At 40.6% G+C, this 24,829-nt stretch overlaps 1 protein-coding gene across 1 annotated transcript in view; it reads left to right on the top strand.

The window, feature by feature from the left end:
• Window positions 1-22,927, top strand: part of FAM161A (FAM161 centrosomal protein A) — a gene marked incomplete at both ends in the record, with an annotated part of 37,380 nt that extends 14,453 nt beyond the window's left edge. The window contains 4 exons of the mRNA XM_080711371.1: window positions 135-302; window positions 3,841-3,940; window positions 22,180-22,334; window positions 22,789-22,927. Of these exons, the coding sequence (XP_080567497.1) occupies window positions 135-302; window positions 3,841-3,940; window positions 22,180-22,334; window positions 22,789-22,927 (562 nt within the window). The remainder of the gene's footprint in view (window positions 1-134; window positions 303-3,840; window positions 3,941-22,179; window positions 22,335-22,788) is intronic.
• Between the last annotated feature and the right edge of the window lie 1,902 nt (window positions 22,928-24,829).

Raw genomic sequence — 24,829 nt, 5'->3', positions numbered from 1 at the left:
TTGCCAGTTTCACAAATCAGACTCAAAAGGTTGCCTTGTTACCAGCCTTTGAATTATCCTGTGTTAAATAAATCTTTGCTAAACGACTTTCTTCTTGGCTTAAAGTGAATTAAGCCTTAGTTTGTTGCCCTCAGGAGATCACTTGAGGAAAAGAAAATATTGGAAGAAGAAAGAAATCGGATGCTAACTAAGCAGAAGCAAAGAATGAAAGAATTGCAGAAACTCCTGGCAACCCGGGCTAAGGCTTATGACTCACATCAAAGTTTAGCTCAAGTGTCTAAATCTAAAGTAAAATACCTCAGGTATCATGAAAGATTCCTGAAACTCCAGAATATTGGTTTTCAAACTTTTATTTTTAAAAAAATCATTGGATGCCAACATATGAACAAATTGAGAGAGTGGTAATAGTATTTTAGCTTATGGATTCAAATTATAATTCCCTATACTCAGCCTGTGCATGCACACGCACACACACACACACACACACACACACACACACACACACACCTAATGGTGAGAACCAATAGACATACCTACTTCCATGTTAAAAACCACGAAGTTATGTTGATGAATAGAAACACTTTATATTGTGGCCATAGTTAATATCTATAATCTTTTTTTTCTTTTTCTTTTTTGTGATACTGAGGATTGACTTACATCCCTAACCCTTTTGTTTTTTTATTTTAAGACAAGGTCCACCTAAGTTGTCAGGCGGACCTCAAATTTGTAGTCCTCCTGCCTTAGCTTCTCAAGTAGTTGAAATTATGGGCCAGTACCATCATGCCCAGTTCAATAGCTATAATATTATATCAGCATTTAATTTGTGTGTGCGTGTGTACAGTACCTGGTATTGAACCCAGGTGCTTTACCCCCAGCCATATTTTATGTTATATTGAAACAGGGTCTCACTAAGTTGAAGAAGAGCATCACTAAGTTGCTGAAGCTGGCCTCAAACCTGCAATCCTCCCATCTTAGCCTCCCAAGTACTGGGATTATAGGCGTGCACTGCCACATTCAGCTCAGATTTTTTATTTTTATGGTGCAGGGGATTGAACCCAAGGCCCTGTGCATGCTTAGCATGTGTTCTACCGTGGATCTATACCCCCAATCCAGAATATTTTTTCAATAAAAGAGTTTTGTTCTAGGTATACACAAAATCTGATCATACGAATTAAAAGTGTGGTTAATTAACATCAATTATGTGTTGATGTTACACTTCATTTATTTACTTACTTGCTTATTTACTTATTTGTGCTGGGGATTGAGCCCAGGGACATCCTACCACTGAGCAACAACCAAGCTCTATTTTTAAGTTTTCATTTGGAAACAGGGTCTCACTAAGTTGCTGAGAGCCTTGCTAAGTTCCAGAGGTTGGCCTTAAACCTGCTCTCCTCCTGTCTCAGCCTCCTTAGTACTGGGATTACAAGAGTGCATCACTACATCCAACTATTTTAATATAAAAAGTAAAGATATAGACAGAATACCAACCCCTTCACAGAGTACTAGAATTCTTCAGTACAAAGTTTGAAAACCAGTGTTCTAGATGTTGCATATAAAAATATTCATGTTTAAGAAGGCAGTTATTTCTCTCAAAGCTGGGTAAGTAATATGATTTATTAATTTTTAATCTGATTTATAGCAGATTATATATGTATATATGCTTTTAATTACAATGAGAATTTCCTTATAGCATTAATCCATTGATACAGGGAGCTTAATTTGGTAAAATTTAAGCAAAAAGTTCCTTAGAAATATGCTCTTTATTTAAAAGCAGTAAGCTAGCTTTTTCACAGTACAACTTGTGTATAATTAGTCATAATTATTTTATTGTAAGCCAGGCATGGTGGCACACACTTGTAATCCCAGCATTTGGGAGGCTGAGACAGGAGGATCATAGTTTGCAGGTAGCTTCAGCTACTTAGTGAGGCTCTCTGCGACTCAGTGAGATCCTGTTTCACAATAAGGAATAAAAGGCCGGGCGTGGTGGGCATGCTTATAATCCCAGCATTCGGGAGGCTGAGACAGGAGGATCACACAGGTTCAAAGCCAGCCTCAGCTACTTAGTGAGGCTCTCAGCAACTTAGTGAAACCCTGTTTCCAAATAAAATATAAAATAGGTCTGAGAGTATAGCCTGGAGGTAGAAAGCCCCTGGGTTCCACCACAAAAAAAAAAAAAAAAAAGAAAAGAAAAAGAAAAAGAAAAGAAGAAAGAAAGACAGAATAAAAAAAATAGGGCTGGGGGTGTAGCTTGGAGGTAGAGTGCCCCTGGGTTTCATCCTCAGTACTGCAAAATTAAATAAATAAATATAAGAAGAAATAATAATAATAATAATAATTATTATTATTTCAGTATTGGGGATGGAACCCAGGGGCATTGTACCTCCGAGCTACACCCCCAGCCCTATTTTTTATTCGTTTGTGTGTGTGTGGGGGTGTGGGTGTGGGTCTGGGGATGGAACCCAGGGGCATTCGACCTCCGAGCTACACCCCCCTGGCCTATTTTTTATTCTTTATTTTGAAACCGGGTCTCACTGAGTTGTAGAAGGCCTCACTAGGTAGCTGAGGCTGTCCGCGAACCGCAATCCTCCAGTCTCAGCCTCCCGAATGCTGGGATTACAAGCCTGCGCCACCACGCCCAGCTATTTGATTGCTTTAATATATCTTACATAGACAGAAGGAGCATAGTTTTCTGATAGGGTCTTGACCAAAGAGTAAGTACACTTGTATAAACTTACTTATTTTGGCTCTTGTTCTGTATGTGACTTTCCCATGCTCCTCATGTCTTCTCTGACCCACTTCCGTGAAATTAACTTTGCCACTGACCTGTAGGAGATCTCATTTAGGATAAACGGTAAAAGCAAGGGATTACTTTCAGAAGAAATTTGTGTGTGGGGGGGGGGGGTTCTGGGGATCAAATCAGTATTTCACTAAGTTGCTGAAGGCCTTGCTAAATTCTCAGCCTGGCCTCCAATCTGTTGTGATCCTCCTGTCTCAGCCTCCCAAGTTTTAGGATTATAGGCATGTGCCACCATGCCCAGCACTTTCTTTTAAGTATGAATTTTTATTTATTTATTTTTTTGGTAGTGATACTGGGAATAGAATCCAGAGGCATTTTTCTGAGCTATACCCCAAACCTATTTTATTCTTTATTTGGAAACAGAATCTCCCTATGTTAAAGATGGCCTCACTAAGTTGCTGAGGTTGACTTTGAACCTGTGATCTGCCTCAGCCTCCCAAGTACTGGGATTATAAAGGTGCACCACCACACCTGGCTTCAGAAGAAATTCTTTAAGGAGATGATATATAATTTGGATATAATTGTCTTGGTTTTATAGACTTACAAATGAATTAAGGGGCATTCATTCTTCTCTTCAGACCACTTTGTTGGTTTGTTTGTTTGTTTGTTTTTGGTGGTACTGGGGATGGAACCCTTCTACCTCCAGGCTACACTCCCAGACCTTTTTCATGTTTTTATGTGGAAACAGGGTCTCTTAAGCCAGCGCGGCTGACTTCGCGATCCTTCTGTCTCTGCCTCCCAAGCGTGGGGATTACAAGCATGCGCCACCACACCCGGCTCTTCAGGCCACTTTGAACCCCTTAATGCATTATCCGTGAAGATTTGAGGAGTCTGAGTACCCAGATTCCTACCGGGGCAATAAAATGAGCAGTCTTACACTGGGGGTTTCTCTCTATTTTCTGTGAGAATTTTGTCAGTCTAGAAAACCAATGGAGATCAGCTGTGCCCTGAGCTTTTGACTTGTCCTCCAAGCTAAATGTTATATTCTACAGGTTCCTTTTCTTGGATGACTTTTAAAATGCCATTCCTTTTTTTGATTTTAGAAAAAGTGAAAAGGAAAGGATGAGAGAATACCGGCAAGAACTACAAGAAAGAGAAGAAAAATTAAAAAAGAGGCCACTGCTGTTTGAAAGAGTTGCTCAGGTTGTGTTTATTGGGATTTAAGAGCTACTATCAGCCTCTTTTTTTTGTTTGTTTTAATATATTTAGCTCCCAAATTTGCAGTCAGTTTTTCTTATGTAAGTATTGAGACATGTTACTGTTTCTGTGGTGGCTTCATCAAATCAACCACAGCAGTAATTTCGCTTCAAATCTGAGCATGGAGTCCGTTGACGAGGCACATAAGCTTGATTAAGAACGTGCTGCTGACCCAGTTGTTCTCATAATATTAGTTTCACAATTTGTTTTTAGTGACGGGGCTCTTTTCAAGTACCATCTTGATCATATATTAAGGTGAGGTTCATGATATGCTTGGGACATCTTTGAAGAATTAAAAAATGAAATGAAATGGCTAATTGAATCAGATTTATTTCTGCCAACTTTCTGAAAGTCAATATGTAATTTAATCTTATCTACAATTACTATAAGGACTTCTTTTTTTTCGTCATACTGGGGGTGGAACTGAGGGGCTTTTTTTTTTTTTTTTGTGGTACTGGGGGTGGAACCCAGAGGCTTTCTACCTCCAGGCTATACTCCCAGACCTTTTTCATATTTTATTTGGAAACAGGGTCTCCCTAAGTTGCTGACAGCCTCACTAAATAGCTGAGGCTGGCTTCGAACCCGTGCAATCCTCCTGTCTCAGCCTCCCAAGCATGGGGATTACAAGCATGCGCCACCACGCCCGGCTCTTAGGGGCTTTTCTACCTTCGGGCTATACTCCCAGATCAATTTTATTTAATTAATTTATTTATTTATTTATTTTTGCTTTTTTTTTTCTTAATTGGTGCATTGTAGTCATACATCTTAATGGGATAAAAGACTTGTGGAGACATACATGCACACATCACCCAATTAGCCCTTACCCGATCCCCACAGAGGGTCTCACTAAGTTGCTGAGAGCCTCACTCAGTAGCTGAGGCTGGCTTTGAACCTGTGCGATCCTCCTGTCTCAGCCTCCCACACATGGGGATTACAAGCATGCCCACCACACCCAGCTTCTAAGGACTTTTTTTTTTTTTTTTTTGCGGGTGTGGGGACGGAACCCAGGGGCATTAGACCTCCGAGCTACACCCCTTGCCCTATTTTTATTTTTTATTTTGAAACAGGGTCTCACTGAGTTGCAAAGGGCCTCACTAAGTAACTGAGGTTGGCTTTGAACCTGTGCAATCCTCCGGTCTCAGCCACCCAAGTGCTGGGATTACAAGTGTGCGCCACCATGCCCGGCTCTAAGGACTTCTTTTTTTATAGGAAGATCAAACTGGGCTTTTTGTGTGCGTGTGTTTGTAGTGCTGGTAATTGAACCCAGGAGCATTCTATTGCTAAGCTACACCCTCATCCCTTTTTTTTAGTTTTTATTTTGAAATAGGGCCTTGCTAAGTTGCTGAGGACCTCGCAAAGTTGCTGAGACTTGCCTCGAACCTGTGATCCTCCTGTCTCAGCCTCCCAAATACTGGGATTACAGGTATGCACCACTATGCCGGGCTCCAAACTGGTCTTATGAATAGTAGATACTGATTTTTCTAAATTTATACTTGGTTTTGTAATCTCTTTCTTAAGGGAGACTTATAAACTTCAGCTCTTCTCCTTTGTCCTTTGAAATGAAAGGCTTGTTGGGTGACATTGCTTCATGATAGATCTCTGGAGGGTCCAGTATTATTTTGTGACTTTCAAGCTACTACAACCAGATACTAGACAATGAAAACCTTGCTCACGGTGAGCAGAGTTGCAAGACTATGCTTGTCCGTGACTCAAGCATGGGCGAATCTGCCTTTTTTTTTTTTTTATCTGTGCCTTTTACTTACTCATTTTGATATAATTGTATGTAATGCCTTGTTCCTTTTTTTGTTTTTGTTTTTGTTCTACAGTGCTGGGGATAGAACCCAGGAGCATTTTATCTCCAAGCTACACCCCAGCCCTACTTTTTATTCTTTATTTTGAAATATGGTCTCACTAAGTAGCTGGTAGCTGAGGCTGGTCACAAACCTGCAGTCTTCTTGTCTCAGCCTTCCAAGTACTGGGATTACAAGAATATACCACCGCCGCCATCTAATGCCTTTTTTTTTTTTTTTTTTTTTTTTTTGGTGGTACTGGGGATGGAACCCAGAGGTGTTCTACCTCCAGGCTATACTCCCAGACCTATTTTATATTTTATTTGGAAACAGGGTCTCACTACATTGCTGAGAGCCTCACTAAGTAGCTGAGCTGGCTTCGAACCTGTGCGATCCTCCTGTCTCAGCCTCCCAAGCGCGGGGATTACAAGCGTGTACTACCACACACGGCATGGAATGGGTTTTTAAAAAAAAAGAATTTTAAGCTGTTCTGAATGTCTGCATTATATAGCTTAAAATGACTTGACTTTTGCCTGAAAAAAGTTATCTCCAGTTCTGAACTGCAATATTTTTTTGGTACAGGGACCTTCTAACTCTGGGCTACTCCCCCAGGCCTACTTATTTTTTATTTGGAAACAGGTCTTCGTAAGTTGCTAAGAGCCTCGCTAAATTGCTGAGGCTGGCCACGAGCCTGCAATTCTCCTGTTTCAGTCTCTTAAGTACTTGGATTCCAGGTGAGCTCCAACATGCCTGGCTTCCAAATTGAAACTTTTTTTCTCTCTTTTTTTTTTTTTTTTTTTGCAGTACCGGGGATGGAACCCAGGGCAATTCTACCTCTGAGGTACACCCCCAGCCCTAATTTTTATTCTTTATTCTGATACAGGGTCTCACTGAGTCTGTCCTCAAACCACGATCCTCCTGTCTCAGCTTCCCAAATGCTGGGATTACAAGTGTGCACCACCATGCCCAGCTCAAATTGCAAATTTTTATGTTCACTGCTCTGATGGAAAATTGTGCTCAGATTTATCATATGTGTTTTACATTTATCTTCTCTAACTAGATCCTTGTCTTGACTTTGTGTATGCGTGTGCATGTGTGTGTGTATGTGTGATACTAAGGATGTTTGAACCCAGGCCTATTCTACCTCTGAGCTATCACCCACCCACCCACCCCTGTCCTTTTTTTTTTTTTTTTTTTTGAAACAGGGTCTCACTAGGTTGATAAAGAGTCTCACTTCTTGCTGTGGTTGTTTTTTAACCTGCAATCTTACTGTCTCAGCCTCCCAAGTACTGGAATTGCAAGCATGCTCAGCCTTGTCTTGACTTTTTACATTGGTTGAGGGTGTAATTTAGGTGACTGAGAGCTACTTCTCTTCCCAATTGAGTTGGTCACTGAGAAATCTGTCAGATTTTCTTCCTAAGTAATCTGCCTTGAGTACTAAGTAGAGGTTTCAACCTGAAATGCCAGCTGAAACTTCTACAGTTTCCTGTCTAAATTACGATAATGGTGTGACTGAACTGGGTACAGGTGCACGCCTCCAACCCCAGCTATTCTAGAGGCTGAGGCAGGGGAATGACCTGAGCCTAGGGGTTTGAGACCAGCCTGGGCAACATAATGAGAATCTCATCCCTTTCAAAACATTTTTGGGTTGTTCTGCCTTGCCCTTTGCAAAGCCGTCTGTTACATCTTTACCTTGCTATTCCCATTCCCCGGCCAGATGTTGACCCTGGGGAGGCCGTGGTGAGCCTCACGGCAGCGACAGTCTCCCACTCTTGCTGGCTCCGTTCATTCTCATTTTCAGTGACGGAGAGCAAGGGGCCTTGAATATTAACTTCCCCGAATAGTGCTTATGGTAAGTCTCCCCATTGCACAGGTGCAGAAACTCCAGTTCAAGGAAGGTCAGGAATTCATAAAGTTTATAATTAGGAAGTGGTAGGACTGGGATTGGAACCCATGTTTATCTTTTCCTGAACACTTGACTCTAGGCTGTCCTGCTTCCTCCCTGAGGATAGACTCCCAGGTCTCATTAGCATGGCATACAGAGCCCTCTGCCCGCCCTGTTCTTTCTCTAGTCTGCCTCCCACTGCCTTCCTCCGCCCACTACTTTCCCTCATGTACACCCTTGACTTTCAGGCCATCTAGACCACTAGGCTAGAGCTTTCAGACTTGAACTCTGTATTGTTTTCTCAACACCCTTAGCGTCTCTCTTTGCCTATCTCCTATTTGTTCTTAAGAGTGTAGTGCCTCTTACACTGTGCCTCAGGTTGGGCTGGATCTCTTTCCCCTGCGATCTTTTACTAGTCTCTGCACACAACACTTTGCCCCTGCTGCAACACGTGGACATTTTCTGCTGAATAGCCTCTCTTCTGTTCTAGCTAATTTATTTTTTCTTTTTTGTTGGTATTGGGGCTTGAACCAAGAGGCATTCACCTTCAAGCTACATCCCCACCCTGATTTTATTTCTTATTTGGAAACAGGGTCTCTAGGTTGATGAGAGTCTCACTACTTGCTGAGACTGTCCTCGAACCTGTGCTCCTCTCGCCTGAGCCTCCCAAGTATAGGGATTACAGGCATGCACCATCATTCCCAGCTCTCGCTAATTCATTTTAAGGGTGGTGACCTAATCTTTGTATTCTCAGCGCTGAAGATAGTTTCTGGTATAGTAGAGATGTTACTAAGCATTTGTCGAACCAAAACTGAACAATTGTAATTAAATTAGCCACGCAGTGTCTTACATTTCCTCTCTGGGATTAGCCTGTGCTGAGAGTGCTGCTCTGATGTATTAGTGATGAACACTGGCATTAATAAAAGGTCTTGTCATGCTGTGAATTCCCACTGCTTCAGAGCACCAGAGCAAAGGTGGCAAAGTAAATGGTGTGGATCAAATAAAATCCATAAGGAAATTTTAAGTTGGGCATTGAGACAGTAGGATTGCAGGTTAAAGGCCATCCTCAACAACTTAGCAAGACCTCAGCAACTTAATGAGTCCCTGTTTCAAAGTAAAAGGTAAAATATCACTGTGGGGGTAGCTCGGAGGTAAAATGCCCCTGAGTTCAATTCCTAGTACCACAAAAATAGACAAGTAAATAAATAAATAAATAAATAAATATTGAAAACATGGGTTAGTTTTATATTTGATATTTCTTCTTTCACTTTTATTTTATTTATTTATTTATTTATTTTATTTATTTATTTGCAGGTCTGGGGATGGAATTCGGGGACATTCTACCTCCGATCTATACCCCCTGCCCTATTTTTTACTCTTTCTTTCTTTCTTTCTTTCTTTCTTTCTTTCTTCCTTTCTTTTTTGTGTGTGGGGGTCTGGGGATAAAACCCAGGGGCATTCGACCTCTGAGCTACACCCCCTTTTTTTTTATTTTGAAACCAGGTCTCACTAAGTTGCACGGGGCCTCACTAAGTAGCTGAGGCTGTCCGCGAACTGAACTGCGATCCTCAGGTCTCAGCCTCCCAAATGCTGGGGTTACAAGCGTGCGCCACCACGCCCGGCTTTTATTCTTTATTTTGAAACCGGGGCTCACTGAGTTGCAGAGGGTCTCACTAAGTAGCGGAGACTGTCCGAGAACCGCGATCCTCCTGTCTCAGCCTCCTGAATGCTGGGATTACAAGCGTGCGTCACTACGCCTGGCTCTTCTTTAACTTTTAGCCATCACATATGCTATTCCCACAAAATATGTATATGGTTACAGTTAAATAGTTAACTACAAACAGGACTCTGGTGATAAAAAATATTTTTCTTTTTGAATTAAGGTACTAATTAAACACATAGCTTCATCATCACTTATTTTAATTTCTGGAAGAAACAAAGGTAATCCTTTTTAGCAGTGTCCTTGATAGAAAAGAAAATAAACATACAATTGTTTAGTTAACTACTTAATTTTCTTTGCAGCACTAGGAATTGAACCCAGAGGCATTCTACCTCTAAGTTATACTCCAACCCTATTTTTTATTATATTTTATTTTTTGTGGTACTGAGGATGGAACCCAGGGGCATTCTACCTCCGAGCTACACCCCCAGCCCTATTTTTCATTCTTTATTTTGAAACAGGATCTCACTGAGTTACAAAGCCTCGGGTACTAAGTAGCTGAGGCTGTCCTCCAACAGTGTCCTGTCTCAGCCTCCCAAATGCTGGGATTACAAGTGTATACCACCATGCCTGGCCTATTTTTTATTTTGAAACAGTCTCACTAAGTTTCTGAGAGACTCACTAAGTTGCTGAGGTTGGCCTTGAACCTGGGCTCTTCCTGCCTCAGCCTCCCAAGTCCTGGAGTTATAGACCTGCTCTGCCATGCCTCACTAATTGTTTTAGCTGTTTCTTTTTATTTCATTGTCTTTACATAGTTCTTTTGCTTGGTGAAATGCAAGGGGGAAATATTTATTCCAATTAGAAATAATTATATATATTTATGTAAAATGCTAAAAGATAATTAACTATATACACAGTGACTATGGCAGTGAGTCATAATTGTTTTGGTTTTCTTAGCATAAATTAGTACTTTTTTCTTGCAGTCTATTTTTCTGTGACTGTTGCTTGCTGCTAATTAACAGCTATTTAATAAATTTACTTGCAACTTTATACATTGCCCATTATAAGACTGAATTGTGATCTCTCTGCCGTTGAGTTATCCTCTAGCAGAATGTGCCTGTGATTCATTACAGACCACACATTGTTTTATTTTTTGGCAATCACAGGGTTTATTAACCGAGTAGATATTAAATTGAATTTGAAGCCAAATTCACATGAAGTCTTACTGGCACTGACTTTGATTCATGTCTTTTTTTTTTTTCTTAGCTTCTTAAATCAGAATATTCTTTCTATTTTTTTCTTTTCTTTTCTTTTCTTTTTCTTTTTTTTTTTTTTGTGTGTGTGATACTAGATATTGAACCCAGAGGCATTCTATCTTGGAGCTATACCCCCAGCCCGATTTCATTTCTTATTGGGAAACAGAGTCTCACTATGTTTATGAGAGTCTCACTACTTGCTGAAGCTGTCCTCAAGCCTGCAGTCCTCCTGTCTCAGCCTCCCAAGTACTGGGATTACAGGCATGCGCCATTACGCCCGGATGAGTATATTGTTTTTGATGCATCCAGAGTTAGGTTTGAATTTCTTCATTCTTCCTTCTGCCCACCCACAGCTCTTGCTTCTCACTCCGCCAGGGCTGCTGTGTTGGCATTCACAGCCTCTGGGTGCGCGTTTAGTTACTTTCTTTTTTTTTTTCTTTTAAATTTTTTTAATGGTGCATTATATTCAAACATCATATTGGGGTAAAAAACTTGTGTGTACAAACATGTACTCATCGCTGATTTAACCTCTACCCAATTCCCACCCCATTCCCTCCCCGTCCCTCCCTCCCTTGCTTGGCTTACTGATTGACTTCAATATGTTTAAGTACATTGTGTGTTTTAGAGATTTTCCTCTTCCCCCTCCTTTCTCCTCCTTTAGGTTGTCTTGTTTGCTCCTCTATAGGATTTCCTCTTTCAAGAGTTCCTCCTATGACCCATTTCTCCCTCACTCTCACATATTAGGGAAAGCATCTGATTTCTTATTTTTTGTGACTGACTAATCTCACTTAGCATAATGTCCTCTAGTTCCATCCATTTCCCTGAAAATGATGTAATTGAGTTTTTTTGATGGCTGAGTACAATTCCATTGTGTACATATCCCACAGTTTTGTAATCCATTCATCTGTTGATGGACATCTTGGCTGGTTCCATAGTTTGGCTGTGGTGAATTGTGCAGCTATGAACATAGATACACATGCATTAGTTTGGTAGTTTGGCTTCCTATCTTTTGGGTAGATACCCAACAGTGGTATTGCTGGATCAAATGGTAGATTTGTTCCCATTCTTCTGAGGATTCTCCATACTGTTTTCCAAAGTGGTTGCACTAGTTTGCAATCCCACCAACAATGTCTTAGAGTTCCCACTTCTCCACATCCTCACCAGCATCTGTTGTTGTTTGTGTTTTGAATGATTGCCATTCTAGTTGGAGTTAGGTGAAATCTCAGGGTACTTTTGATTTGCATCTCTCTGATTGCCAGTGATGTTGAGCATTTTTTCATGCATTTATTGACCATTTGAATTTCTTCTTTTGTGAAGTATCTATTTAGTTCATTTGCCCATTTTGTTATTGGATGCTTTGTTTTCTTAGTGTTGAGTTTCTTGAGTTCTCTATATTCAAGATATTAGTCCTCTATCGGTGGTGTAGGTGGCAAAAATCTTCTCCCATTCTGTTGGCTCTCGATTGAGGTTCTTGATAGTTTCTTTTGCTGAACAGAAGCTCTTCAGTTTCATGCAATCCCATGTATTGATTCTCCTTTTAATTTGTTGTGCCTTTGGGGTCTTGTTGAGGAAATGTTTATCTGTGCCTATGTGTTGTAGTGTTGGACCTATGCCCTCTTCAAGGAGCTTCAAGGTCTCTGGTTTAATTTCCAAGTGTTTGATCCATCGTGAGTTGACTTTTGTACAGGGTGAAAAAGTGGGATTAATTTCCAATTTTCTGCATATATTAACCAGTTTTGCCAATACCATTTGTTGAAGAGGCTATCTTTTTTTCAGTGTATGTTTTTGGCCCCTTTGTCAAAAATCAATTGGCTGAAAGTGTGTGGACTTGTTTCTGGGTCTTCTATTCTGCTCCATTGGTCTATATATCTGTTCTTTTGCCAGTGCCATGCTGTTTTTATTACAATGGCTTTTTAGTATAGTTTAAAGTCAGGTATTGTGATTCCTCTTGAGTGGTTTTTGTTGCTGAGAACTACCTTGGCAATTCTGGGCTTTTTGTTATTCCAGATAAATTTAAGGACTGATTTTTCTATGTCTGTGAGGAATGATCTTGGTAGTTTAATGGGCATTGCGTTAAATCTGTAGATCACTTTTGGAAGGATGGCCATTTTAATGATATTTATTCTGCCAATCCATGAACATGGGAGATCTTTCCATCTTCTAAGATCTTCTTCGATTTCTTTTTTCAGTGTTTTGTAATTTTCTTTGTAGAGATCTTTTACCTCCTTGGTCAAGTTTATTCCTAGGTATTTTATTCCTTTGTGGGAGATTCTGAGTGTGGAAGTGTTTTCTGAATTTCTTTTTCAATGGATTTATGGTTGGTGTACAGGAAAGCTTCTGATTTTTTAAGATTGATTTTGTATCCAGACAATTTGCTGAATTTGTTGATCAGTTCTATAAGCCTTTTGGTTGAGTTTGTTGGGTTTTCTAAATGTAGTATCATGTCATCTGCAAATAGTGAAAGTTTGAGTTCTTCTTTTCCTATTTGTACTCCTCTGATTTCCTTTTCTTGACTTACTGCTTTGGCTAGAGTCTCTAGTACTATATTGAAGAGAAGTGATGATAATGGACATCCTTGTCTCGTTCTTGTTTTTAGGGGAATTCCTGAAGTCTTTCCCCATTTAATATGATGTTGGCGATGGGCTTATTGTAGATTGCATTGCCTTAATGATGTAGAGATAATATTCCTTCTATTCCAATTCTCTGCAGTGTTTTTTTTATCATAAATGAATGTTGAATTTTATCAAATGCTTTTTCCGCATCTATTGAAATGATCATGTGATTTTTGTCTTTGATTCTGTTTATATGATGAATTGCATGGATTGATTTTCGTATGTTGAACCAGCCTTGCATCCCTGGGATGAACCCTACCTGGTCATGGTGTATGATTTTCTTGATGTGGTTTTGAATGCGTGTTGCTAGTATTTTGTTTAATAGTTTTGCATCCAAGTTCATCAGAGATATAGGCCTGTAGTTTTTCTTCCTTGAACTGTCTTTATTCGGTTTGGGCATTAGTGTGATGTTGGCTTCATAGAATGTATTTGGGAGAGTCCCGGTTTTTTCTATTTCGTGAAATAGTTTGAGTAGTATTGGGGTTAGCTCTTCTATAAAGGTTTTATAGAATTCACTTGGGAAACCATCTGGTCCTGGGCTTTTCTTTGATGGTAAGCTTTTTATTGCTGTTTCAATCTCTTTGATTGTTATTGGTTGGTTTAGTATTCTATATCTTCTTGACTCAGTTTAGGAAGGTTGTATTTATCTAGGAAGTTGTCGATTTCCTCCAGATTTTCCATTTGGTTGGAGTATAGTTTTTCAAAGTAGTTTCTGTTAATCCTCTGGATTTCTACACTGTCAGTAGTAATGTCTCCTTTTTTATCTCTTATCTTCATAATTTGGGTTGATTCTCTTTTTTTTTTAGTTAGGTTGGCTAGTGGTTTATCAATGTTGTTAATTTTTTCAAGAAACCAGCTTTTGGTTTTGTTGATTTTCTGTATTGTTTTTTATTCTCTATTTCATTAATTTCTGCTCTAATTTTAATAATTTCCCGTCTTCTGCTGGCTTTGGGGTTCAATTGTTCCTGCTTTTCAAGGGCTTTGAGGTGTGTCATTAGGCTATTCATTTGAAGATTTTGTTTTTCTTATGTGAGCACTCAGTGCTATAAATTTTCTTCTTAATACTGCCTTCAAAGTGTCCCAGAGGTTTTGATATGTTGTATCTTTATTTTCATTTGTTTCTAGAAATTTCTTGATTTCACCTCTTACATCTCCTATGACCCAGTCTTCATTCAGAAGTGTGGTGTTCAGTCTCCACATGTTTATGTTGTTTCTCTGGGTCTTCTTATAGTTGATTTCTAGTTTCATTCCATTATGGTCTGAAATGACACAGGGAAGTATGTAACATTTTTTAAATTTGCTAGTGCTCATTTTGTGTCCCAGGATGTGATCTATTTTGGAGAAGGTTCTGTGAGCAGCTGAGAAAAATGTAAACTCTGCTGTAGTTGGGTGAAATATTCTATTATGTGTCCAACAGGTCCATTTGGTTAATGGTGTTCTTTAGTTCTGAGGCATCTTTACTGACCCTTTGTCTGGAAGATCGGTCTAGTATTGTGAGAGGTGTGTTGAAGTCTCCCAGTATTATTGTGTTGGGATTTATGTGTGACTTCATGTCACAAAGAGTTTGATTTATGAAAGTAGCTGCCCCTATGTTTGGGGCATAGATGTTGATTATTGTTATTTCCTCTTGCTGGACTATTCCTTTTACCAGTAAAATATGACCTTCTTTGTCTCTTCTAATAAGTTTGGGTTTGAAGTCTAACTTGTCTGATATCATAGTTGCTACTCCTGCTTGTCTTCGGGTACCATTAGCATGGATTACCTTGCTCCAGCCCTTTACCTTGAGTTTGTTCCTATCTGTACTTGTAAGGTGTGTTTCTTGTAAGCAGCAGATGGATGGATTCTTGTTTTTAATCCATTTTGCCACTTTATGTCTTTTTATTGGGGAGTTGAGGCCATTTACATTCAGTGTGATTATAGAGAGATAATTTTTAATTCCCATCATGTTAAGATCTTATTTCTGTTTGAGATAGTGTTTATTCTTCTTTGCTTAGTTGTCTGCTGGATGGGAATTCTTGTTTCTTTGGTTCTGGCATGTATTACCCATTTCCTCTTTGCAGTTAATCTCCTTGAGTATTTTTTCTAGCACTGGTTTTGAAGACATAAATTCCTTCAGTTTCTGTTTGTCATGGAAGCTTCTTATTTCCCCATCTAATTTGATGGATAGTCTTGCTGGGTAGGAAATTTTTGGCTGGAAGTTGTTTTCTTTCAGAGTTTGGAATATGTTACTCCATGTCCTTCTGGCTTTCATGACTTGTTTTGGGAAGTCTGGAGTGATTCTAATTGGTTTGCCTCTGAATGTCACGTGGCCTTTTGTTTTTGTTGTCTTTAAGATACTCTGCTTGGCTTCCACATTAGTCATTTTGACAATTATGTGGCATGGGGATCCTCTTCTCCGATCCTGTCTAAAGGGAGTTCGATATGTTTCCTGGACCTGTGTATTGACCTCTTGCTCTATGTTTGGAAAATTTTCTGCTATTACTTCCTTGAAGAGATTGTTGATCCCTTTGGTTTCACCTTCTTTTCCCTCCTCTATTCCAATTATTCTTAGGTTAGCTCTCTTAAAATGGGCTCATATTTCTTCAATGTCAGATTCCTGCTGTCGGATTTTTTTTTCTAAATTAGAAACTATGCGTTCATTTTTGGAGTGATCTTCAAGAAGCGAGATTCTATTCTCCATGTGGTCTAATCTGTTGTTTATACTTTGAATTGAGGCCCTTATTTCAATGATTGCATCCTTTATCTCTTTTTGACTCTCTCTGAATTCTTTTTGAAACTCCTCTATTATTTCTACAGTTATTTTCCTGATTTGATCTTCTAGAGATCTCTGGATTTCTGTGTTATCAGGTTCTGATGTTGTGGGGTTGTGGGCATTCACTGCTCCATTGTTATTTCTCTTTCCCATGATTTTGGAAGTTTGTGCCTTCTCTGGGTTCTTCCCTGGGTCACTTCGAGTTCACTTAAGGTGCTCTGGATCTCAAGTCTGTGGTATCTCAGTCACCACTACTCCTTTACTGGGTTGTATTGCAAAGTCTCAGACCCAGGGAGTCAATCGAGGCTGCTTAGACCGTGGGGGGTGCCATGTTGGGCGTTCTCCAGCGGGAGTTGTAACTATGGTGTGATATCTCTACCACAGCCACTCCCCCACTGGGTTGCACTGCTAAAATCTCCAACCCAGGGAGACTATCTGCACAAGTCCCTGGGAGTGCAGTACTGGGATTTCTCCCCTAGGGGCAGCAATTTGACTCACGGTTGTTGAGTGCGTTGATGGAGCTGTAGTGGACTCGGTGGATTCGCAGCTGCCACCACTGGCAATATGGCACCACTGCCACGCCCTTGGCCATGAGGCTGGCATATTTCTTCTCTGGTTTTGAGCTATGCTCTGAGTCCCTACCAGGTGTGCTGTGCCCGGCCCTTGGGAGCTTTAGATGTTCCCTGCGCCGAAAAAACTGCTGACTGCCGCCCGGCTGTTCAGCAACTGCTCACCTCAACTCACTGTCCACCCCTCCTCTCTGGAGCCTGGTGGCTGGTTGAGTGCGTTGGTTCAGCTGTCCGGTGGATTCGCCGCTGCCGCCGGCAATAAGGCACTGCTGTCTTGTCCTCGGCCATGATGTTGGCTTATTTCTTCTCTGGTTTTGATTTCCGCTGAGTCCCTGCGGGGTGTGCTGATCCCGGCCCTTGGGAGCTTTAGTTGCTCCTTGCGCCATAAAAACTGCTGGCTGCTACCCGGCTATTCAGCAGCTGCTCACCTCAGCTTGCTGTCCCCCCCTCCTCTCTGGCTCCTGGTGGCTGGTTGAGTGCATTGGCCTAGAGCCGTCTGGTGAACTCACTGCTGCCGCCGGCAGTAAGGCACTGCTGCTGCATCCTAGGCCACGAGGCCGGCGTACCTCCTCTCTGGATTTGAGCTCCGTTCTGAGTCTCCCTCCTCTCTGGAGCCTGGTGCTGCTAGGGAAGATGTAGCCCACCCTGCTCCGTGCTGTGGCTCTGGCTGCTCCGCGCGGCGGCGGCCGCGGCGGCCGCGGCACTTCAGGCTGGTTTCTTTCTGGTGTCTCGTTTTTCCAGCCCTCTTTTTCTCTGTCCTTTGTATTTACAGTTTTTATTTCTTTGCTGGTGGTGTTTTCTGGCTCTGTAAGGCGCTGGTTTTGTGGTAATAGAGATCGATTGTTAGCGGGACTTGTAAGTGCCACTTTTCTCTGTCGCCATCTTCCCGGAAGTCCGTGTTTAGTTACTTTTTAAAAAGCTGTTGTTATTCCCAGTGGTTGCAGTTTAGCAGCAACTTGAGGGCTGCTTTTTCAGTTTCCCAGAGAATCAGGAAATGTGCTAGTGATCATTTTTTCCATTGTAATTAATTATTCTTTGCTATTTTGGTTTTGCCTGTGGAACACTGAACACCATGGTCCCTGTTAGGCAAATATCTGACAACTGTATCACTGACTTCAGGCTTTGAGACACCGTCAGCCTCCAAGAGGACTGCCTCACTTGGAGAGAGCAGTATGGTGAAGCGGAAGAGATCCAGGACAGGCTCCAGGGACTTGGTTCCACCACTCTCTAGCCTGTGACCTTAATGCCTCTGGAGGGAGATTTTGTGTGTGTGTGTGTGTGTGTGTGTGTGTGTGTGTGTGTGTGTGTGTGTGTACACCCAATAGCATTCTAACTCTGAGCTTTCCCTCCAACCCTTTTGATTATTATTTTGAAACTGTCTTGCTGAGGGCCTTACTAAATTGCTGAGGTTGTCCTCAAGCCTTTGATCCTCCTGTCTTAGCCTCCCAAGTATTTAGATTACAGGTGTGAACCACCACACCCAGCAGTTGATTCATTTTTATTGCTTTGACCAGAGCTTATTTACCCATGCAACTGTTGACAATATTGGGCTGTTTACAATTTTAGATGATTACATACAGTACTATCTTGAACATTGTTGTACATGTCTCTCAGGACACAAATGTAGAAGTTTTCTCTGGGTATAGAATATGCATATTTCTCCCAGCATTTGAGAGGCTGAGATAGGAGGATTGTGGTTCAAGGACAACTTCGTCTACTTAGGGAGGCTCTTTACAACTCAGTGAGACCCTGTTTCAAAATAAAGAATAAAAAAATAGCCGGGTGTGGTGGTGCACGCTTGTAATCCCAGCATTTAGGAGGCTGAGACTAGAGGATCGCAGTTCTTGGACAGCCTTAGCTACTTTTTGCATTTTATTTTATTTATTTTTTTTTCACACCTTATGTTTTATTATGAAACAGAGTCTTGTCTAGTTAAGTTGCTGATGGTCTTGCCAAGTTGCTGAAGCTAGCCTCAGTCCTGCAATTCTCCTGTCTCAGCCTCCTCCAAAGTATTGGAATCCTCCACCTCTGCACCTCGATCATATTGCTAAATTTGTTTTTTGTTTTGTTTTTTTTTTATTGGTGCACTGTATTCATACATCATAGTGGGATACAAACTTTTCTAGACATACATGAACACATCGCCCAGTCAGCCCCCACCCGATCCCCACCCCATTCTCTCCCCATCCCTCCTTCCCATGCTTGGCGTAGTGGTTGACATCTAGTATTATAGCAATTTATCCAAAATTAAAAATGATAATTTCACATAACAGTTTCATTTGTCTGATACCAAGCTTTTGATGACTTAAAGATAACGTTTCAATATTTCTTTTTGCTTTCTTTCTTACCAGAGAATATTTTTTTTTCTATTTTTTTTTAGGTGAAACTATCATATATTTATATATTTATTTTTCAGAAAAAAAATCTATCCTAATATGGAATATGGACTCTAGATACCCAAAACGATCTTGAAAAAGAACAAAGCTAGAAGATATATATTTTCTGATTTCAAACCATATAAAGCTACAATAATTGAAACAGTGTAGTACTGTTCTAAAGGCAGATATATAAGCCATTGGAGTTAAATAAAAGCCTAGAGCTAAATTCTTCCCTATATTGTCAAGTTATTTTTGACAAGGTTTCCACGAACATTTGGTGGTGGAAGTAATAATCTTTTAACTAAATATTGTTGAAAAATAATAATTACATGGAAAAGAATAAAATTGGACCCTTACCTAATCCCATATACAAATATTAACTCAAAATAGATAATAGACCTAAATATAAATCTTAAGACTATAAACTTTTAGGAGAAAATCTGGGTCATTAAACCTCACAACATTGAAATTGGCAGTGATTTCTTGGTTATGATTTCAATGGCACAGGCAACAGAGGAGTATACAAACTCCCTAAAAAATAAAAAAAAATATTGTATATCCAAAGACAATGTAAACAGAGTTAACAGTTACTAATAGAATGGGATAAAATATTTCCAATTGCTATATCTGAAGGTATATTAATATTCCAACTAGAAATCCTAAAAATTAACAACAATAAAGGCAAACAATACCCTTTACAGATAGGTAAAAGACTAACATAAATAATGAATCTCCACAGATAACCAATCTTAGTTGTCTGTTGGATGGAATATCTTGTTTCTCTAGTTCTGGAGTGCCGCTTTCAAGCACGACACCGGAGACGATCTTCTTCGGACTCTTTATTATCCCAGGCTCTTACATACTCTTCCTCTCCGCTCCCCGCTCCCCGCTTATATATCCCAAGCAGCCAATCAGCCTCAGATCACTCGCTCCATGCAAAATTAGCTCATTTGTTACAAACAGTGGTATGTTGTGTTCCCGTGCGCCCCATGCTCCGGTTACCGGACTTCCTGAAAGTTGTTTACTGCTTAATGGGCCTCACAGAGCTTCCGCTCGGCGCTATTTTTAGGTCTTCGAGCTAGCAGGCAATGGGTGGGGCTCTTCACACTGGAGTGTGTTACCTATTTCTTCTTTGTAGTTAATCTCTTTGAGTATTTTCTCTAGCGCTGGTTTTGAAGACATAAATTCCTTCAGTTTCTGTTTGTCATGGAAGCTTCTTATTTCTCCATCTAATTTAATAGAAAGTTTTGCTGGGTAGGAAATTTTTGGCTGGAAGTTGTTTTCTTTCAGAGTTTGGAATATGTTACTCCAAGCCCTTCTGGCTCTCATGACTTGGTTTGGGAAGTCTGGAGTGATTCTAATTGCTTTGCCTCTGAATGTCACTTGGCCCTTTGTTTTTGTTGCCTTTAAGATTCTCTGCTTGGCTTCCACATTGGTCATTTTGACAATTATGTGGCGTGGGGATCCTCTTCTCTGATCCTGTCTAAAGGGAGTTCTCTAAGTTTCCTGGACCTATGTATCGACCTCTTGCTCTATTTCTGGAAAATTTTCTGCTATTACTTCCTTGAAGAGATTGTTGATCCCTCTGGTTTCACCTTCTTTTCCCTCCTCTATTCCAATTATTCTTAGGTTAGCTCTCTTAAAATGGGCCCATATTTCTTCAATATCAGATTCCTGCTGTCGGATATTTTTTTCTAGATTAGAAACTATGCATTCATTTTTGGATTGCTCATCTTCTAAGAGCGAGATTCTGTTCTCCATGTGTTCTAATCGGTTGTTTGTGCTTTGAATTGAGGCCTTTACTTCATTAATTGCATCCTTTATCTCTTTTTGGCTCTCTGAGTTCTTTTCGAAGCACCTCTATTATTTCTACAGTTATTTTCCTGATTTGATCTTCTAGAAATCTCTGATTTTCAGTTGTATCGGGTTCTGATGTTGTGGGGTTGTGGGCATTTATTGCTCCAGTATTATTCCTCTTTCCCATGATTTCGGAAGTTTGTGCCTTCTCTGGGTTCTTCCCTTGGGTCACTATGACTTCACTTAAGGTGTTCTGGATATCGAGTCAGTAGTATCTCAGACCACACTACTCCTTTACTGGGTTTTATCAGAGAGTCGATAGAGGCTGCTTTAGACTGTGGGGGGTGCCAGGTTGCACATTCTCCTATGGTGTGATATCTCTGCCACCGCCCCTCCCCCACTGGGTCAAGACCCAGGGAGTACAGTACTGGGATTTCTCCTCTGTGGCCCGCAATTTGACTCACTGTTCTTGAGTACGCAGATATAGCTGTACTGGCCTCGCTGAATTCGGTGCTGCTGCTGCCGGTGGCAATATGGCGCCGCTGCTTCGCCCTCGGCTGTGGGGCTGGTGTTTTTCTTCTTGGTTTTGATTTCCACTCTGAATCCCTACAGCGTGTGCTGAGCTTGGCCACTGGGAGCTTTAGATGCTCTCTGCGCGGAGAAATCCCGCCTGGCTGTTTCGCAGTGGCTCACCTCGGCTTGCTGTAGCCGTCCCGTGAATTCGCCGGTGCTGCTGGCAGTATGGCGCTGCTGCCGCGTCTGCCATGTCCTCGGGCGTGAGGCCGGTGTATCTCCTCTGTGGCTCTGTTCTCAGTCCGCTTTCTCTCTGGAGTCTGGTGATTTTTTGTTTCACTGGTGATGGTGTTTTCTGGCTATGAAAGGCGCTGATTTTGTGGTAATGGATATTTGTTGTTAGCGGGGCTCTTAAGCCCCGCTTTTCTCGGTCGCCATCTTCCCGGAAGTCTCAGCCTTAGCTACTTAATGAGGCCCTTTGCTACTCAGTGAGACCTGGTTTCAAAATAAAGAATAAAAAATAGGGCTGGGGGTGTAGCTTGGAAGTCGCAAGCCCCTGGGTTTCATTCTCAGTACAGCAAAAAAAAAAAAAAAAAAAAAAAAAAAATATATATATATATATATATATATATATATATATATATGCATATTTCAATCCATTATGATTGTTGGACTGAATTTTCAGTGGAGCGTCTAACCCATACTTTTTTTTTTTTTTTTTTTTTGGTGGTACTGGGGTTCCTGGAAACCCTTCTACCTCCGGGCTACACTCCCAGACTTTTATATTGTTATTTGAAAACAGGGTCTCTTAAGCCAGCGCGGCTGGCTTTGAACTTGCGTGATCCTCCTCTCTCTGCCTCCCAAGCGTGGGGATTACAAGCATGCACTACCACACCCAGCCTAGTAAACCATACATTCTTAATGGAAATTTAAAGTCTTTGTACTCATCTAAAAAGGTTTGTCTTTCCTATAGAAAAATGCGAGAATGGCAGCAGAAAAGCATTATTCTAACACCCTAGCAGCACTAGGAATATCTGATGAGTTTGTTTCAAAGAAAGCCCAGAGTGGAAAAGTGTTTGAGTACCTCAGCAAGCAAGAGATGAAAAGTTCCACTGAAGAAAAAGAAAGGTAACATATGTAAAATGTCTGAAAACAGCTTTGAAAACATCCTCACCTGCAGGAAAGCACACACTTCTGTATTATTTTTTTAATCTTTTATTTAGGGAAATGCATGTGAACTGTGGTAAAAACACACTGCTATTTTTCCATGTTTGACACAATCGAAATATTACAGTGACGAACTGTTTTGTTATTAAAGCAGGATAACTTTGATTTCTGACATAAAAAAAATAATAGCATGCTTCCAGGTGAATTTTAAAAAGCCAGTTACTCAAGTTTTGAAGTAGATTAGTTCCAGAGGAATATTTAGTTTCCCAATTCGCGCTTTCTTAGCATTTTCTTGGAACCCAATCACTTGAGGAAGACTGCCTGCACGATGGTGTATGTTGCTAAGGGTTGGCTCTGAAAAACCTTTAGACCAGCTCATGTTTCCTTTGAAAGATTCATGAATTTCTTCCTCTAGCTTTAATGAAGAAAAAGTAGAAGAAAGAGAGAATGGGGAAGACAATTATTGTATTGATACCAACAGCCAGGATTCTTGCAAGAAGGATGAAGATGTAGAAGAAAGTGCAGAAGACAAGTCAATTGAAGAATCAGACTGAATCACGCGGCCCCTGCGCCCTTGCTGTGGCGGCAGCGCCAGTGTCAGCCGCTGGGTTAAGGCGTCTGCGGGAGCCTCCCGCACAGGCTGCGGAACAGAGACGTTGTAGCGTTAGATGGCCGAGTCCCACCGATTGATGATTTGGTGGGTTAGAAGGTGGCTTTGCCTAGCTTGTTTTTTAAATTACTACATATGGTCTGTTTGCAACAATACCGTACTTATTTTTTTTTTAATGTTTTGGGGGAAAAGGTTTGAGAATCACAGCTATTACAAATTGGTTAGTGATAAAATATACATTATTTTATATTTGCTGGGGGAAATGGCGATCCTCGGGTCTCAGCCTCCCGAATGCAGGGATTACAAGCATGCACCACCATGCCCGGCTCCTATTTTTATTTTTTATTTTGAAATGGTCTTACTAAGTTGTGGAGGGCCTCACTCAGCTGATGCTGGCTGCAAACCTGCAATCCTTCTGTTTCAGTCTCCCAAATACTGGGATTACAAATGTGAGCTACCACACTCGGCTCACTTTTTCTTTTTATCCCTAGTTTTAGTCTTTTGTTGTTTCTGTTGTTTTTTGGTGAATCCAAGGTCTCATGCATGCTAGGCACATATTCTATCACTGTGCTGCACACCTAAGAGTCTTCCCAAATTTTTTTTTTGTGTGTGTGATGAAGATAGGACCTAGGGGCATTCTACCTTTGAGCTATACCCCCAGCCCTATTTTTATTCTTTATTTTGAAACAGGGTCTCACTGAGTTGCAAAGGGCCTAAGTAGTTGAGGCTGTCCTCAAATTGCAGTCCTCCTGTCTCAGCCTCCCCAATGCTAGGATTACGAGCATGCGCCACCATGCCAGCTTCCAAATTATTTTTGATATGTAGAGTATTAGAGAATTTTTATACAAATTTTTAACCCTGTATATTATTATAGATGGAAGTAATTATGGCATCTGTGAGTTATAATCTAAATTAGAGGTCAATATTATCTGCTTCATATCTACTAAAATTGTACATAATCAGTTGCCCAAGGAAAGACTTCAGGATAAGTCATTTATAACTTTTTAATGCGAGGCTCGTTTGTGTCAAGTTTTTACACACTGTTGCAAACTCACTGTCTTGTCCATGGCATTAACTTGATCTTATGAATAATTTTTCAACTTTAAGCAATTTTTTAAAAAATTCAATAATAAAGATGTTATAGGGCAAGACATTTACTTCTCTAAAAACAATTAGCATCTTTTAAAAAGGCTGAACTAAAAGGTATATATAATAGCAGTGTTTCCCGACTGGCAATTTATACTTTATCAAATAAGGTGATTTTTTTCAATCAGGGGCAAATGTTTACTTATAATTCCTTTCCTACAGATTATGTTAGACTACTTGTCACTATCATTAGATTGTTAACTTTGTAAGAGTTGGTACTATTTAAAAATTTGTATTTCCTTAATCACTAGCATGGGATTATGCATATGACAGGTACTTAATAAAGATTTGAATGAGTGAGTGTATGAATGTGGTTTTTATGTTTATTTTTTATTTTGGTGGTACTGGGGGTGGAACCCAGAGGCTTTCTACCTCTGGGCTATACTCCCAGACCTATTTTGTACTTTATTTGGAAACAGGGTCTCACTAAGTTGCTGAGAGCCTCACTAAGTAGTGAGGCTGGCTTCGAACCTGTGTGATCCTCCTGTCTCAGCTTCCCAAGCACGGGGATTACAAGCGTGCACCACCATGCCTGGCTGAATGTGGTTTTTAATTACACTGACGGTTTCTTTTCTTTCCTTTTCTTTTCTTTTCTTTTTTCTTTTCTTTTCGGCACTGGAGATTGAGCCCAGGACCATTCTACTTCTGGGTCATATCCTCAGTCTATTTTATTTTTATTTTGAAACAGAGTCTCACTGGA

This window comes from Muscardinus avellanarius (assembly GCF_963383645.1).
Source record: "Muscardinus avellanarius genome assembly, chromosome: 15".
NCBI lineage: Eukaryota > Metazoa > Chordata > Mammalia > Rodentia > Gliridae > Muscardinus > Muscardinus avellanarius.
Note: the sequence above shows the minus strand (reverse complement) of the source record. Positions and strands in the feature narration are given on the sequence as shown.